The following is a 16282-nucleotide window of genomic DNA, read 5'->3' as shown; positions in this document are numbered from 1 at the left end:
CCTGGGTGGCTCAATTGATTAAGCATCTGCCTTTGGCTCAGGTCATGATCTCAGTGTCCTGGAATGGAGCCCCACATTGGGCTCCCTGCTCAGCAGGGAGCCTTCTTCTCCCTCTCCGTTTGCCCCTTCCTCTCAACTCATCCTCTTAGTCTCTTTCCTCAAATAAATAAATAACATCTTAAAAAGGAGGGGTGGCTGGGTGGCTCAGTCGGTTAATCCGATCTGCAATCAGCTCAGGTCATGATCCCAAGGTCCTGGAATTGAGCCCCACATGGGGCTCCCTGTGCAGTGAGGAGTCTGCTTCTCCATCTCCTTCCTGCTCATGCTTTTTCTCAAATAAATAAATAAAATTAAAAAAAAAAAGAAAGAAAGAAAAGAAAAGGAGCATGCTTCCCCTGCTATTACTTCAGTAAAATTGTCCCTTGCCCTAACTAGAGAATCAGCATAGTGGCTGGCACACACAGTAGGTACTCAACATTATGATGGAGAGCCCTATGTAAATCTACTTCTTTGGCCTAGTTGATGGTCTTTAACGGTGTTTTATTCACCTGGTCAAAGAATTTTCACGGATTGAATCCATATTCTGACACACCCCCACCCCTGCTCCCCAGCCACACATCTGTCAGTTCTCTGGAGCACACGCATCACCCAACAGGGGAGAACCCAGAGTGGCAAGGACATCAGGAGGGCATGGCAGCAAGTCTCGGCTCCATTTGTGATTTGAGTCCTGGGACTCTAAGCCTCAGTTTCTCCACCTCAGAACACATGTCACTTAGGAGACCTGACCAGGGCCACTGCCACCACACACCCCTCTCAGTTCTGCCCTCCAGTGGGATAAGCAGAGTTGGCTTGACTCCTGGCCTCCTTGTGAGTGTGAACTCCTAAGCTTTCCCCTAAGAGCTCTACATACGTAGGCAAGTTGCTGAACTTGTCTGGGCTTCAGTTTCCTCATCTGTAAACCAAGAACAACAGCTCTGAAATCTCAGTAATTGTTAAAAAGTTCAGCGTGCATGCTGGGAAGGGCTGGCACAGAGTGGCCACGTTATGCTGATTCCTCCACAACATCCCAGCTTTACGTTCTGTGACATCTAAGCCACATGGCAGCCCCATGAAGATGAGTGGTATCACCCCCACTCTGAAGATGGAGAGTCAAAATTCAGGTATCTTGCCCAAGTTTTCACAAAACCAGGCAGCAGAGCTAGGAATCACCTGCACTTGGCCTCCTCCCCTATGAAAGAGTGAGGTCCCCCACAACCATGGGCACTTCAAAAACCCACTGCATCAGCCTAGCTCACTAAATTGATCTTTAAAAAAATTCACTGTGGTAGGGGCGCCTGGGTGGCTCAGTCAGTGAAGCGTCTTGCCTTCAGCTCAGGTCATGATCCCAGGGTCCTGAGATGGAGTCCCACATCAGGCTCCCTGCTCAGCGGGGAGCCTACTTCTCCCTCTCCCTGCCACTCCCCCTGCTTGTGTGTGCTCTGTCTCCCTCTCTCTCTCTCTCATTCTGTCAAATAAATAAAATCTTTTTAAAAAATAAATAAATAATTCACTGTCGTAATTACATTAGCAACAGCTAAACAGCTCCTGAGCACTTAAAGCACTTTAAAAAAAAAAAAAAAAAAAAAGATTTTATTTATTTATTTGACAAACAGACCACAATTAGGCAGAGGCAGGCAGAGAGAGAAGGGGGGAAGCAGGCTCCCTGCTGAGCAGAAAGCCCAATGCGGGGCTCGATCCCAGGACCCCGAGATCACAACCTGAGCCAAAGGCAGAGGCCCAACCCACAAAGCCATCCAGGTGCCCCTTAAGGCACTTTTTTCAAACCCTTAAAAATCTTCATTATTTTAACAATTTTAAGGAAACTGCAGCCATTTCCCCTCTTATATGTGAAAACTGTAAATAAAATTCCTCAACTGTAAATTTAAACTAAATATCCCAACCTTGATGATGATTAAATGTTCCAACCCAAACTAGTTTCAGGTTCCCTTTGTCCACACCTGCAAGGAAGCCTGGAGTTTCAACTAAAGACTAGTGGCCACCAGGCAACTTCCAGATTCTGTTCATACAGACTGTATACATACTATCAGCCCCTGGCACCCTCCCTACCTCCTTCTGCCAAGGCCAAAGCTCCGGCTGTATTCTCTGGCCAACAATGATTTAAGTGGAGGGCCATCCTGAGTGCCCCCTTTAAGATACAGAGACAAAAACCACTACCTTCCTTCATTTTAAGTCAAGAGGTTTCCACCCAGTGTTGGATAAGTGAACACTTCCTCAGATGTGTTCAAGTGCTGGGCTCTGCATTGGGAACCTAGAATGTGAAAGTGTAGGACATAGCCCCAGCCGCCAAGGAGGTAGACCATGTCCCAGACGCCCTGGTAGAGGAGACAAGTGGACAGTGAACCACATGGAAGGACAGGAGCATTCCTGTTCAACACAGCTTTGCTTCCCACTCCTCAGATGGTATAAACTGAAGAAGCCCCAAGCTAGGTCCCAACACACCTCTGCAATTAGGCTAAAAAATGTCTCTGGAGAGAAGATCCATGGAAACAGCACAGCCTAAAGGTCAAGGGCTGTGGAATTGGCCAGACCCGGGTTTAGAAACTGGTGTTTACCTCTCTTTAGTCATTTAATCTTAAACACTTAGTTAACCTCCCCAGGCCTCACAACGGACTCAACAGGCTGCTATTGAGTCCAATGTCAGAGTGTCCTAAAGTGGGGGCCCAAGCACGGCCCAGGCACCACGGTCAGCCATGTGCAGACAGGGGAGTTGGAGAGCAATGCACAGTGGCCTCTCCACCCCTCTAGCCGACCCCACATGCAGAAGCACCCTCCTGTGGTACCCACGTTCAGGGTAACAGGCTGTTGCACTTGGCCGTACCCTGGCCACAGCGCCTCATGGATACCTTTTTATCTGAGGGACTTGAGATCTTGGACACCAGTGCTGCTTCAACAAGACCCTGCTCCAGTAAGGAGTCATATTTTATGCTTCTCTTCCTGCTCCTTCTGGCCTTATTTTCTGGTTTTTGTCCATTTTCTTCTGACTGGGACACAGCAGCAGCACTGTCACCACAAATTGAAGATTCAAAGAGAGGTTTCCCATTCATATATGTTTTGGTGATCTTCAGCTTAATTTCCGGAGAGCCATTTTTGATAGGGGTGGTGTTAGGCGGTGTCCCAAGTCCTTTCCCTTCCTGGGACTCAAAACGTAATCTGGCATCATGAGCACCAGGTTCTCCATTAAATACACGCGAAGTTAGGTCTTTCAGCTTCTCAGATGGAATAAAGGGAAGTGCATCATGGCCATTAAACTTTTGCATGACCCCCTCCTGCAGACTGGTAGAGAGGTGGGCTTTGCTGAGGAACACAGAACATTCACGATTCACTTCACAGTTCTGAGTCTTTCCATTTGTATTGCCAAGGATTTCTGGTGCCTGCTTCATCTTTATGCACTTTACAACTTTCTGAACAGAAAAAGGACTTCTTTGATGCTAACTTCCATTCAGCCCAGATGCTTCCGTTCTTAGAACACTACAATATAAGAAAAACACAAATAAAAAGAAACATTATGTTTAAACCTCACAAGCATGCTGACACTGGTACAACTTTGGGTAGTCGTTTATTCTGAGACAATTTACAATATTTCCATAATCATTTGGGTCACAGACGCAGTTCTGATTTCACAAAAATGAGATAGAATCACAAAATGATAAAGTTGCAAGGAAAGGAAGAGGGATCATTTTTAAGGGGGAGAACACAAAAGAACACAAAAACAAGCATGGAGACACGAGTTGTGCCACCACCACTACCCAGCACCGTGGCCATGGACACGCTTCAGTTGGCTCAATCGCTGTTGAATGAGGAGATCACCGTTGGTACATGTGCCTGAGGCAGCTCACACAAAGCCAGGCCTTTGGGGGCGCCTTCAGGGCTCAGATGGCTCAGCGTCTACTTTTGGCTCAGCACGTGGTCCCAGTTCCTGGGATGGAGCCAGAGTCTGGCTCCTTGCTCAGCAAGGTGCCTGTTTCTCTCTCTGCCTCTCCCCTAACTTGTGTACACACTTCTCTCTCAAATAAATAAAATCTTTAAAAAACAACAACAAAGACAGACCTTTGTAAAAGGACAAGAGGGAAGAACACAAAACAAAGTTCCTCTGGTCACAGCTTAGGAGTCCCAAGCAGAGGGGTTCAGTGACACACCCAAGGTTACTAATCAGCACAGTTGATAACCAGATCTCCCAAAGGCTGGCACACCATTAGTTCCAGATTGATTCTGGGGCCCCGGGGTGGGGCGGGGAGGGAAAGGGAGGGCGCCTACAAAGTGAGAAAACAGCCCAAGTCAGTTCTGGTTTATGCTCGGGCTAACCTCTGTTGTCCACCCCGTCCTGGCCAGGCCTTGGGCCCAGGCCCAAAATTAAATGCTATGACAAGAAGTACTATAGTAATGGCAAATTTTATTTAGCTATCTCCTGAAGATTAACTAGAGAGGTCAACACTGCTGAGTCATAATGTGCACTACTTGCAATGTGCCCTGCTGGCCGCTTAAGGCCTAAGGGCAAAAGGGGGCAGTTTTAGGAAGACCCCTTGGGCTACATGGGATAATCAAGGGCTTTACTGTACAACTTTAGTCCCCACTTGGGGAATCCTGTGAAGGCACCAAAACCCAAAGGTCAGCTAGGAACAAGGAACGGGCAGGCACCCATTCCAGCTGTGAATAAATTCACCAAGACTGCACTAGGACAGCCACCAAGGAGACCCCTCCCAGAAGGCAGCGCCAGCAGCATCAGACACCAGCAAGAAGCTGAGAGTACAAAGCAGAGAGATGCACACATGTACAGCAGCACTTCTCAGCTGTGGAAGACTCTACTCCCCAGGGACACTCAGCACTGTCTGGAAACATTTTCTGATTGTTACCTCTGGGGAGCTGCTACTGACATCTACTGGGAAGGGTCAAGAAGCCTGTTACACAGAGGCTAGCCCCCAGAACAACGAATTACCTGGCTGAAAATGCCAAGAGTACAGAGGCAGAGAAAGCTCAAGTGCAGCAAATGGGGCCAGACTGTAGTACCTGCAGTTTCCACACAGAACTCAGTGGAGACACAGGAAGAAAGAGCAAACTCAACAGCCCAAGTTCCAGTTTAGCTTCACACGCACTAGACACCTTCTAGCACCAGAACATGTAGAAAAGCACGTGCTTTCACTCACACAGTATTTTTTTAAGGTAAATTATTCCAGCTCATGTCAGATTAACTGGGCAAAAATATAAAAAACAACTACCTGAAGACACAAAGACCAAAAGCAGGAAGAAAACAAATGGGAGTCAGCTCCTGGAAGAAAGGAGCAATGCCAGAATATCCCGGCTTTCAGTTTTGTTCTTAAAGAAAGTTCAAGGTGGGGTGCCTGGGTGGCTCAGTGGGTTAAGCCTCTGCCTTCAGCTCAGGTCATTATCTCAGGGTCCTGGGATCGAGCCCCACATTAGGCTTTCTGCTCAGTGGGAAGCCTGCTTCCTCCTCTCTCTGCCTGCCTCTCTGCCTACTTTGATCTCTCTCTCTCTCTCTCTCTCTCTCTCTCTGTCTCCCTGTTAAATAAATAAATAAAATCTTTAAAAAAAATAAAAAATAAAGAAAGTTCAAGGCAATGGGAACAGTTGTACAGGAAGTAAAACTTCTAAGGGCGCCTGGGTGGTTCAGTCGGCTCAGTGTCTGCCTTTGGCTCAGGTCATGATTCGGGGTCCTGAGACAGAGCCTCATGTCAGGCTCCCTCAGCGGGAAGCCTGCCTCTCCCTCTCCTTTTATGTCCCTGCTCATGTTCTCTCTCCCTTTCTATCTCAAGTAAATAAATAAAATCTTTAACAACAACAACAACAACAAAATACAACTTCTAACAGAGGACAGCCATTGAAGAGGAGCCCCAAATTCTGCATATAAACCATGTCCAAATTCCAGGCTGACACATATATGTGATAGAGTCTAAGTAGCCCAGTTTATAAAATAACTGAAACAAGACTCCAGCTGCTGAACCAAAAAAAAAAAAAAAAAAAAAAAACACTTTAAGATCAAAACCATAATGAGATCCTACCTCACATCCAGTAGGATGGCTACTCTCAAAAAAAAACATGAAATAACCAGTGTTGGTGAGGATATGGAGAAATTAGAACCCTGTGCAGTGCTGGTGGGAGTGCAAAATGGTGCAGCTGCCGTGAAAAATAGAATGGAAGTCCCTCACAAAATTAAAAATAGAACTACCCTATGACCCAGCAATTCCACAGCTGGATATGTACCCCAAAGAACTGAAAGCAGGGTCTCCAAGAAGTGTTTGCACACCCATGTTCACTGTAGCATGATTCAGAGCAGCTAAGACAGGAAAGCACCCAAGTGTCTATCAACCAATGAATGGAGAAGCAAAACAGGGTCCATCCACAGAATGGAATGTTCCTCAGCCTTAAACAGGAAGGGGACTCTGACACTGGCCACCACATGGAGGAACCTAGAGGACACTGTGCTCAGTGGAGGAAGCCAGACACCAAGGCCAAATACTGATGATTCCACTAACATGAGGTCCCTAGAGGAGGCAGACCTATGGAGACAGAAGGTAGATGGTGGGAACCAGGGGCCAGGGTTGGGGGAACGAGGAGGAACAGGAAGTTAGTGTTTGATAGATGTAAGAGTTTCAGATTCACAAGACAAAGAGTTCAGGGGATAGAATGTGGGGACAGCAGCATAACAATGTGAATGTACTTAATACCACTTAGCAATAAACTTGAAAATACTTAAGACGGGGCACCTGGGTGGCTCAGTGGTTTAAAGCCTCTGCCTTCAGCTCAGGTCATGACTCCAGGGTCCTGGGATGGAGTCCCCACATCGGGCTCTCTGCTCAGTGGGGAACCTGCTTCCCCCTCTCTCTCTGCCTGCCCCTCTGCCTACTTGTTATCTCTGTCTGTCAAATAAACAAAACTTAAAAAAAAAAAAAACTTAAAATAAGTTTTACATTACATGTAGTTTAACAGAATTAAAAAAAAAAAAAAAAACCACCCTTGGGGCGCCTGGGTGGCTCAGTGGGTTAAAGCCTCCGCCTTGGGCTCAGGTCATGATACCAGGGTCCTGGAATCAAGCCCCGAGTTGGGCTCTCTGGTCAGCGGGGAGCCTGCTTCCTCCTCTCTCTCTGCCTGCCTCTCTGCCTACTTGTGATCTCTGTCAAATAAATAAATAAAATTTTCAAAAAATAATAAAAATTAAAAAAAAAAAACCCACCCTCAAGGGGAACCTAACAGAATCCAGAGTGTCTATAGCATATCATTACAATATCCAGGATTCACCAAAAACTACTAAATATATTAAGAAACACAGAAACCATACAACCCATCCCTGAGATGGCCCAAATGTTAAAATTCAGCAGATTAGAATCTTAAAGGATGTATTTTAACCATGCTCAAGAACATAAAGGAAAATATGCTCATAATAAAATAATAAATTGGAAATAGTAACAAAGAAATCAAAACCATAAAAAAAGAGCCAAATGAAATTCTATAACCTAAAAGTACTATACCTGAAATCAGAAAGTATTTGGATGGTCATGATAACATATTAGATATGAGTCAGGAAACTTGCAATTAGATTAGTAAAAAAATATATATATGTACACACACACACACACACACACACAGATTGGTAAAAATTCTCTTGTCTAGGGGCACCTGGGTAGATCAGTGAGTTAAGCCGCTGCCTTCGGCTCAGGTCATTCTCTCAGGGTCCTGGGATCAAGCCCCACATTGGGCTCTCTGCTCAGCGGGGAGCCTGCTTTCTCCTCCCTCTCTGCCTGCCTCTCTGCTTGTGATCTCACTCTGTCAAATAAATAAATAAAATCTTTAAAAAAAAAAATTCTCTTGGGGCACCTGGGTGGCTCAGTGGGTTAAAGCCTCTGCCTTCGGCTCAGGTCATGATTCCAGGGTCCTGGGATCGAGCCCCGCATGGGGCGCTCTGCTCAGCAGGGAGCCTGCTTCCCCCTCTCTCTCTGCCTGCTTCTCTGCCTGCTTGTCATCTCTGTCTGTCAAATAAATAAATAAAATCTTTAAAAGAAAAAAAAATTCTCTTGTCTAGGGGAGAGGGGTCAGGGGTTGGGTGAGCCTGGTGGTAGATATTAAGAAAGGCACATATGCACGGAGCACTGGGTGTGGTACATAAATAATGAATCTTGGAACACTGAAAAAAATTTAAATTAAATAAATTCACAACTATAAAAAAAAGAAAAAATTGTCTTGTCTAAAAAACAAAACATGATGACAGAAAGAAAGAAAGCCTCAACAATCTATAGACCTATATCAAAAGGTCTGGTTTCCCACTCCCACCCAGAAGGAGACAAGGGAAAGAATCAGACAGAAAAAAGACTGAGGAAAAAGGAGCTAGAAATATTCCCAAATTTGATGAGACATAAATTTATGGATCTAAGAAATGCAGCATGATAAATATAAAAGAACCCACACCGAAGTGTACCTCAGTCAAAATGCTGAAAAAGAAAGGTAAAGAGAAAACCTTAATAGCAGTCAAAAGAAAAAAGACCTATTACATATAAAAACAATGATATGGATGATCACTCACTTCTCATAAAAAACAGAGGCCACAAGACAGTGACATGACATGTTTTGAGTAATGGAAGAAAAAAAACCTGTCCATGTGGAACTTGAAATACAGAAAAAATATCCTTCAAGAATGAAGGCAAAAGGGCACCTGGGTGGCTCAGTTAAGCATCTGCCTTTGGCTCAGGTCATGATCCCTGGGTCCTAGGACTGAGTCCTGCATCTGGCTCCCTGCTCAGAAGGAAGTCCACTTCTCCCTCTCCCTCTCTCTGCCTCTCTCCCCTGCCCATGCTCTCTCTCTCACTCTATCTCATATAAATAAAACCTTTAAAAAAAGGAAAAGAATGAAGGCAAAATACATTTTTTAAAAGATTTTATTTATTTATTTGACACAGAGAGAGAGAGAGAGAGCACAAGATGGGGAGTAACAGGCAGGAGGGAGAAGCAGGCTCCCCACAGAGCAGGGGGAGCCCAATGTGGGACTTGATCCCAAGACCCCGGGATCATGACCTGAGCTGAAGGCAGTCGTTTAATCAACTGAGCCACCCAGGTGCCCAAAATACATTTTTTTAAAGATTTTATTTATTTGAGAGAGACAGAGAGGGCATGAGCAGGGGAAGAGGCCGAGGAAGAGGATGAAGCAGACTCCCTGCTGAGTGGGGAGCCCAACATGGGGTTTGAGTGGGGAGCCCAACATGGGGTTTTATCCTAGGACCCCAAGATCATGACCTGAGCCAAAGTCAGATGCTTAAATGACTGAGCCACCCAAGCACCCCAGCAAAATGCTATTTTAAAAGAAATACAAACTATTAAAGTTAACAGCAGATCTATACACGACATACTAAAGGAATTTCTTCAGGTTGAAGAGAAATAAGATCAGACTGAAACCTGGATCTTTAAGAAGAAACGGAAGGCACCAGAAATGTTGAATATACTGATAAACATAAAAGACTATTTGTTGGGGCAAATAGTGGCCCAGTGGGTTAAGCCTCTGCCTTCGGTTCAGGTCATGATCTCAGGGTTCTGGGCTCGAGCCCCGCACTGGGTTCTCTGCTCAGCAGGGAGACTGCTTCCCCCTCGCTTGCCTCTCTGTCTACTTGTGATCTGTCAAATAAATAATTAAAATATTTTTTTTAAAAAAATACTTGTTCTTAAGTTTAAAATTCATGTAACTAAAGAAAAATTTATAAGATTATGGGGACTATAACTTGTTACAATATATATGACAACTGTAGCATGGGAAAGGAAGTAAATCTAGACAGTTGTAAGAATCTTACATTTCAGTGAGTAGTGTAATAACTCTAAGTAGAGGGACGCCTGGGTGGCTCAGTTGGTTAAGCGGCTGCCTTCGGCTCAGGTCATGATCCCAGCGTCCTGGGATAGAGTCCCACATCGGGCTCCTTGCTCGGCAGGGAGCCTGCTTCTCCCTCTGCCTCTAGCCTGCCACTCTGCCTGTGCTTGCGCTCTGTATCTCTCTCTCTCTCTCTCTCTAACAAATAAATAAAAATATTTTTAAAAAAATGAAAAAAAAAAAATAACTCTAAGTAGAGCATGATGAGTTATGTGTGCAAACCGCAAACCTAGTTAGGGTAGCTGCTAAGAAAATAATGCTAAGGGGCGCCTGGGTGGCTCAGCGGGTTAGGCCTCTGCCTTCAGCTTGGGCTGTGATTGCAGGGTCCTGGGATCGAGCCCCACATCGGGCTTTCTGCTCGGCAGGGAGCCTGCTTCCCCCCCTCTCTGCCTGCCCCTCTGCCAAATACATAAATAAAATCTTAAAAAATAATAATAATGCTAAGAAATAGAGCTACTAGATAAGAGTTTAGCCGCAAGAGTTAAAGCTTGGAAGGTTTCACACAAAAATTCCGGTTTCTAGCTTCTCTTAGAATGTACCCAGGATCACAAGGCTATAAGTCATGGGGCCAGGATTTGATCCCAAGCCCAGGTTCATGTGAATCACAACCTGTGTGTGAACCACACTTTTCAAGATTGGTTGTTCCTGGGGCACCTGGGTGGCTCAGTGGGTTAAGCCTCTGCCTTCGGTTCAGGTCATGATTTCAGGTTCCTGGGTTCGAGCCCCACATTGGGCTCTCTACTCAGCGGGGAGACCGCTTCTCCTTCTCTCTCTGCCTGCTTCTATACTTGTAATCTCTCTCTCTGTCAAATAAATAAAAATAAAATCTTAACACCAACAAAAAAAAAAGGGTTGTTCCTGTTGGTATTTTCAAGTTTATTTTAAATCCTTAAATATATTAAATATAATTGCCTTGGGGCACCTGGGTGGCTCAGTGGGTTAAGCCACTGCCTTCGGCTCAGATCATGATCTCAGGGTCCTGGGATCGAGTCCCGCATCGGGCTCTCTGCTCAGCAGGGAGCCTGCTTCCTTCTCTCTCTCTCTCTCTGCCTGCCTCTCAGTGTACTTGTAATTTCTCTGTCAAATAAATAAATAAAATCTTTAAAATATATATATATATATAATTGCCTTAAATATGTAGACTTTGCAAGTTTGTTTTTACTACTGGGTTTTATTTGTTTTTTTCATTTGTGGTGCTTTTTCTTTGTGTGTTTTGTCTCTTTTCCCTACTAATCTGACTGTGGGCTGCTTATTTCCCCGGATTCTACCTGTGAGAACTCTTTAAGGCATGGGGTGCTCCAGAGATGATTGGCCTCCATAGCAGTGAAAGTCACTGACCACTTAGTTTTATCTTTCTAAGAGTCTGTTACCAAAGTTACACCAATAAATTAGAAAATCTGACACTTTGTCTAGCATTTCAAGAAAAACACAAAACCTAACCAAGGGGTAGAAAACCTGAAAAGCCCAATAACCACAGAAGAAAAGCCCAGAGAATTTCACTGGCTACTCTTAGCAATTCTTCTTATGCTGGAGAAGGGAGTTAAGTTTTTCAGTGTAGAAAAGTATAAAGCACAACAGGATAAAATCTATCACTCCAAAACGACAGTATGGGGGCGCCTGGGTGGCTCAGTGGGTTAAAGCCTCTGCCTTCGGCTCGGGTCATGATCCCAGGGTCCTAGGATCGAGCCCCGCATTGGGCTCTCTGCTCAGTGGGGAGCCTGCTTCCCTTCCTCTCTCTGTCTGCCTCTCTGCCTACTTGTGATCTCTGTCTGTCAAATAAATAAATAAATAAAATGACAGTATGTTAGCATTTTGCCACATTTGCTTCAAGTCTGTTTTATATGGGGGGAGCTTGGGGGGGTTGAGAACTCCAGAAAGCAGCAACTACGAATTAAGTATTTAATGCTTACTGTGTGGTCCTCAGACTGCCTACCATCAACAAAATGCCTTTTGCAGCTTGCTGGGGTTTTGTGTTCTCACAACACTGTGAGGCAGGCACTGAGATTCCATTTCACAGGTGCAGGGACTATGACACCCAAGCCATAAAGCTGGAAGGCAGGGGGGCAGCAGCAGTCTAGCCCCAGGTACTGCCTCCCAGAGGTCTGGGTTTGAAGAGTGAACAAATAAAACAAGGATGATGTCAGCCTGCTCTTGAAGCATAAGTTCCATTCAGGCTCCCTCAGAAACAATTCCCATCTCAAATTCACCACGCAGCCCTCCAGTCCATGGTATATATCCACTAACAGAATTGTTTCACAGACTTTGTGTTTCTATAAACTATCATACTACACCTTCACTCTGCAACTTAATCAATCAATGTATCTTTACTTTCCCACATTGATATATATGAGTGGAGCTGTCCTTTCAATTGTCATGTATTATGCATCACACAAATATATCATTCCTGTTACTCCAAGAACACTGGGGCACCTGGCTGGCTCAGCTGGAGAAGCATGTGACTCTTGACCTTGGGGTCCTGCATTCAATTCCCACACTAGGTATAGATAACTTAAATTAAAAAATAAACAAATGGGGGCGCCTGGGTGGCTCAGTGGGTTAAGCCACTGCCTTCGGCTTGGGTCATGATATCTGGGTCCTGTGATCGAGTCCCATATCAGGCTCTCTGCTCAGCAGGGAGCCTGCTTCCCCCTCTCTCTCTGCCTGCCTCTCTGCCTACTTGTGATCTGTCTGTCAAATAAATAAAGAAACCCTTTAAAAAAAATAAAATAAAATAAACCAATGAAAAAAAAACTTTAAATTACTCTAAGACAGAAAATAATGCAAAGTTTCTGAAAACTTAGAAGGCTAGCATAACTCTTATACCAAAACCAGAAAAAATGAGTCCAAAAAAGATCATGGACCATGACCACTAAAAATATACTATAAATAATATTACAAAACAGAAGTAAGTCATACCCAGATATTACTACACTAAAATAAGATACCAAAGAGGATCTACCCCAAAATTATGATTCAATATCAGGACCTCTATTAATGTTACATCACCATGTTAACACATTACAGGAGATTTCTGATGAAGGTGGTCAAATTCTTTTAAAAGAAAAAAGTTAGCTATGTCACCTAATTCAAAGCAGTTCTCCAGGCCCAGAAATGAAAAGGAAACAGCAATTGGCCTCATAGGGCGGAGACTGCCAGTGGCAGAACTCCACACTTCCAGAGCTGGGCTGGGCAGGTGGAATATAGAGCCAAGGTGCGAAGCAAGGACTTGGGCCTCCTGGCTCCCCACACAGCGCCTACAGCGGGTAAGAAGGGCATGGAGAGTGGCCAGCTAGAGTGGCTTGGGGCACAGCGTAGACACCACTGCCTCTGCCGTAATCTGGGCTCCAATGCTTACCAACTGTGCAGATGACAACACCCTCTCATCTACACTCCACGTGCTGTGGACAGAGGACCAACTGACTTCATAGGGTAGTTCTAAACGTGGAGGAAGAAGAGCAGGCATCACCCAGAGCAGACCAGAATGTCTGCTGTCACAGTGCCTTCACCATCTAAGCCAGTGGCAAGCGCAGGGCAGAGCCCTCAGCAAATACCCACCAGAGAAGACCGGCAAGACAGAATCACTCTTGAGAAATCTGCCTCGAAGGCTGTGATGCCTCAAATCCTGAGCCAAGAAATTGATGTAAAAATGGGTCCAGAATGAGTGATGCTGATAGGGCCCTGCAAAGACAAACTGGAAACTACTCCGGGGGAGCTTCTACAGCCCAGAGCACGTGTGGAAGACCTCCCTGAAGTGAACTATACGACAGAGATTACACAACACGCAAACCTGTTGCCAATAGGGAGGAACACACGAGGAGCTAGGCATAGCGTAATATGGAAGGGTGTCCTTCCACAGAATAAGAAAATGAAATTATTTCTCTCATAATTTGCAGGTTTGGAAAAGAAAAATGGGCAATGAAATTAAAATAGCTGAGTTGAATATAGCAGAATAACCACAGCTACACATAAGTTAATAAATTAGAAGATAAATGTGAACAAATCACCAAGGCATACAGCTGATAAAGAGATGAAAAATATTTAAGAGGGATTAAGAGATACAACATGCAAGTTTCATTCTTTCAAAAATTTATAGAGTGCCTATGATGTGCCAAACACTGAAATCTTATGTGCTGGGATTACAGCACTGAACAAAAAAAGGATTAAAAACGTTCTGCAATCGTAGTTAGTGCAAAAAGATAAGAATAGGAAATACAAGTATACAGACTGGGAAGAAAGATATAAAACTTTTGTTCACAGATAACATGTTCATCTCTGCAGAAAATCTGAAAGAATCAGAAAAGTTCCTGAAACTAGTAAGTATTCATAGTGAGGTTATAGGATACCATGCTAATATATAAAAGCTAATCACTTCCCTACACACCAGCAATAAACAAGTAGAATTTGAAATTAAAACCACCACTCACATTAGCACTCCAAAAAATTACATACTCAGAAACAGATCTAACAAAATATGTACAAGACCTATAGAAGAAAAACTACAAAACTCTGATAAATAAAATCAAAGAACCAAATAAATCTACACTCATGGATAGGAAGACTCAGTATTAGCAAGATATCAGTCTTCCCAACTTGATCTATAGGTTAAATGCAATCCCACTCAAAATCCCAGTAAGTTCTTTTGTGGATATCGACAAACTGATTCTAAGTTTATATGGGGAAACAAAAAACTCAGAATAGCCAACAGAGTATTGAAAGAGAGTAACGAAGTTTAAGAACTGACACTACCTGACTTCTAGGTTTACTATGAAGAAGGTACGCTAACAAAGGTAGTGTCACATTGGCAAAATAAAAGATAAATGTTCAACAGAATAGATAGACCAGAAATAAACCCTTATAAATACAGTCAATCAATCTTTGACGAAAGAGGAAAGGCAATACAAGAAGCAAACACAGCCTTTCTACAAATGGGGCTGGAACAACAGGACATCCACATGCCAAAAAAAAAAGTGAATCTAGGGGCGTCTGGGTGGCTCAGTTTATTGGGCATCCGACTCTTGATATCTGCTTAGGTCATGATCTCAGGGTCCTGGGATCAAGTCCTATGTCAGGCTCCATGCTCTGGGAGGAGTCTGCTTGTCTCCCTCTCCCTCTGCCCTCCCCCAATGCCCTCTCTCTCTCTCTCTCTCTCTCGCTCTCTCAAATAAATCGTTTTAAAAAATGAATCTAGGGCGCCTGGGTGGCTCAGTGGTTAAGCCGCTGCCTTCGGCTCAGGTCATGATCTCAGGGTCCTGGGATCGAGTCCCACATCGGGCTCTCTGCTCAGCAGGGAGCCTGCTTCCTCCTCTCTCTCTCTCTCTGCCTGCCTCTCTGCCTACTTGTGATTTCTCTCTGTCAAATAAATAAATAAAATCTTTAAAAAAAAAAAAATTTTAAAAAAAAAAAAATGAATCTAAGGGGCGCCTGGGTGACTCAGTGGGTTAAGCCGCTGCCTTCGGCTCAGGTCATGATCTCAGGGTCCTGGGATCGAGGCCCGCATCGGGCTCTCTGCTCAGCAGGGAGCCTGCTTCCCTCTCTCTCTCTCTGCCTGCCTCTCCATCTACTTGTGATTTCTCTCTGTCAAATAAATAAATAAAATCTTTAAAAAAAAAAAAAAATGAATCTAGGGACACCTGGGTGGCTCAGTTGATTAAGCTCTTGCCTAACGCTCAGGTCAGGACCCCAGGGTCCCAGGACTGAGTCCTGCATCAGGCTCCTTGCTCAGCGGGGAGCCAGCTTCGCCCTCTGCCTGCTGCTCTCCCGGCTTGTGCTTTCTCTCTCTCTCTCTCCTTCTGACAAATAAATAAAACCTTTTTTAAAAAATGAACCTAGACATAGACCTTATAACCTTCACAGAAATTAACCCAAAATGGATCATAGACCTAAATGTGAAATTAAAAACTACAAAATTCCTAGAAGATAACACAAGAGAAAACTTAGATGACCATGAGTTTGGCAGTGACCTTTCATATATGACACCTAAAGGCACAATCCATGAAAGAAATAATTGATAAGCCATGCTTCATTTAAAAAAGTATCTTCTGGGGGGGCGCCTGGGTGGCTCAGTGGGTTTAAAGCCTCTTCGGCTCAGGTCATGATCCCATGGTCGTGGGACTGAGTCCCGTAATGGGCTCCTTGCTCAGTGGAGACTCTGCTTCTCCCTCTACCCTTTCCCCATGCATGTTCTCTCTCTCTCTCTCTCTCTCTCTTAAATAAATAAATAAAATCTTTAGAAAAAGAAAGAAAGAAAGAAAAACAAAGAAAGAAAGGAAGGAAGAAAGGAGCTATCAGCCACGAAAAGACATGGAAGAACTTTAAAAGCATATTATTTAAGAAAAGACTACACATTGCATGATTCCAACTCTA

The 16282-nt window shown here is 44.3% G+C and overlaps 1 protein-coding gene across 6 annotated transcripts in view; it reads right to left on the bottom strand.

Annotated features, from left to right (window-relative positions):
* NSD2 (nuclear receptor binding SET domain protein 2) overlaps nucleotides 1-16282 on the bottom strand; it is a 99431-nt gene that overhangs the window by 60364 nt on the left and 22785 nt on the right. For 5 of the 6 annotated variants that reach the window (XM_032333585.1, XM_032333583.1, XM_032333587.1 and 2 more), the window contains one exon: nucleotides 2904-3528. In XM_032333585.1, coding sequence (XP_032189476.1) covers nucleotides 2904-3440 — 537 coding nt within the window. In that variant the 5' untranslated portion in view covers nucleotides 3441-3528. Of the gene's footprint in view, nucleotides 1-2903; nucleotides 3529-16282 lie in introns of those variants that run through there. The other variant, XM_032333588.1, reaches the window with a different exon arrangement.

This window comes from Mustela erminea, chromosome 2 (assembly GCF_009829155.1).
Source record: "Mustela erminea isolate mMusErm1 chromosome 2, mMusErm1.Pri, whole genome shotgun sequence".
NCBI lineage: Eukaryota > Metazoa > Chordata > Mammalia > Carnivora > Mustelidae > Mustela > Mustela erminea.
The sequence above is the reverse complement of the archived record's forward strand: the minus strand, read 5'-3'. Positions and strand labels throughout refer to the sequence as shown.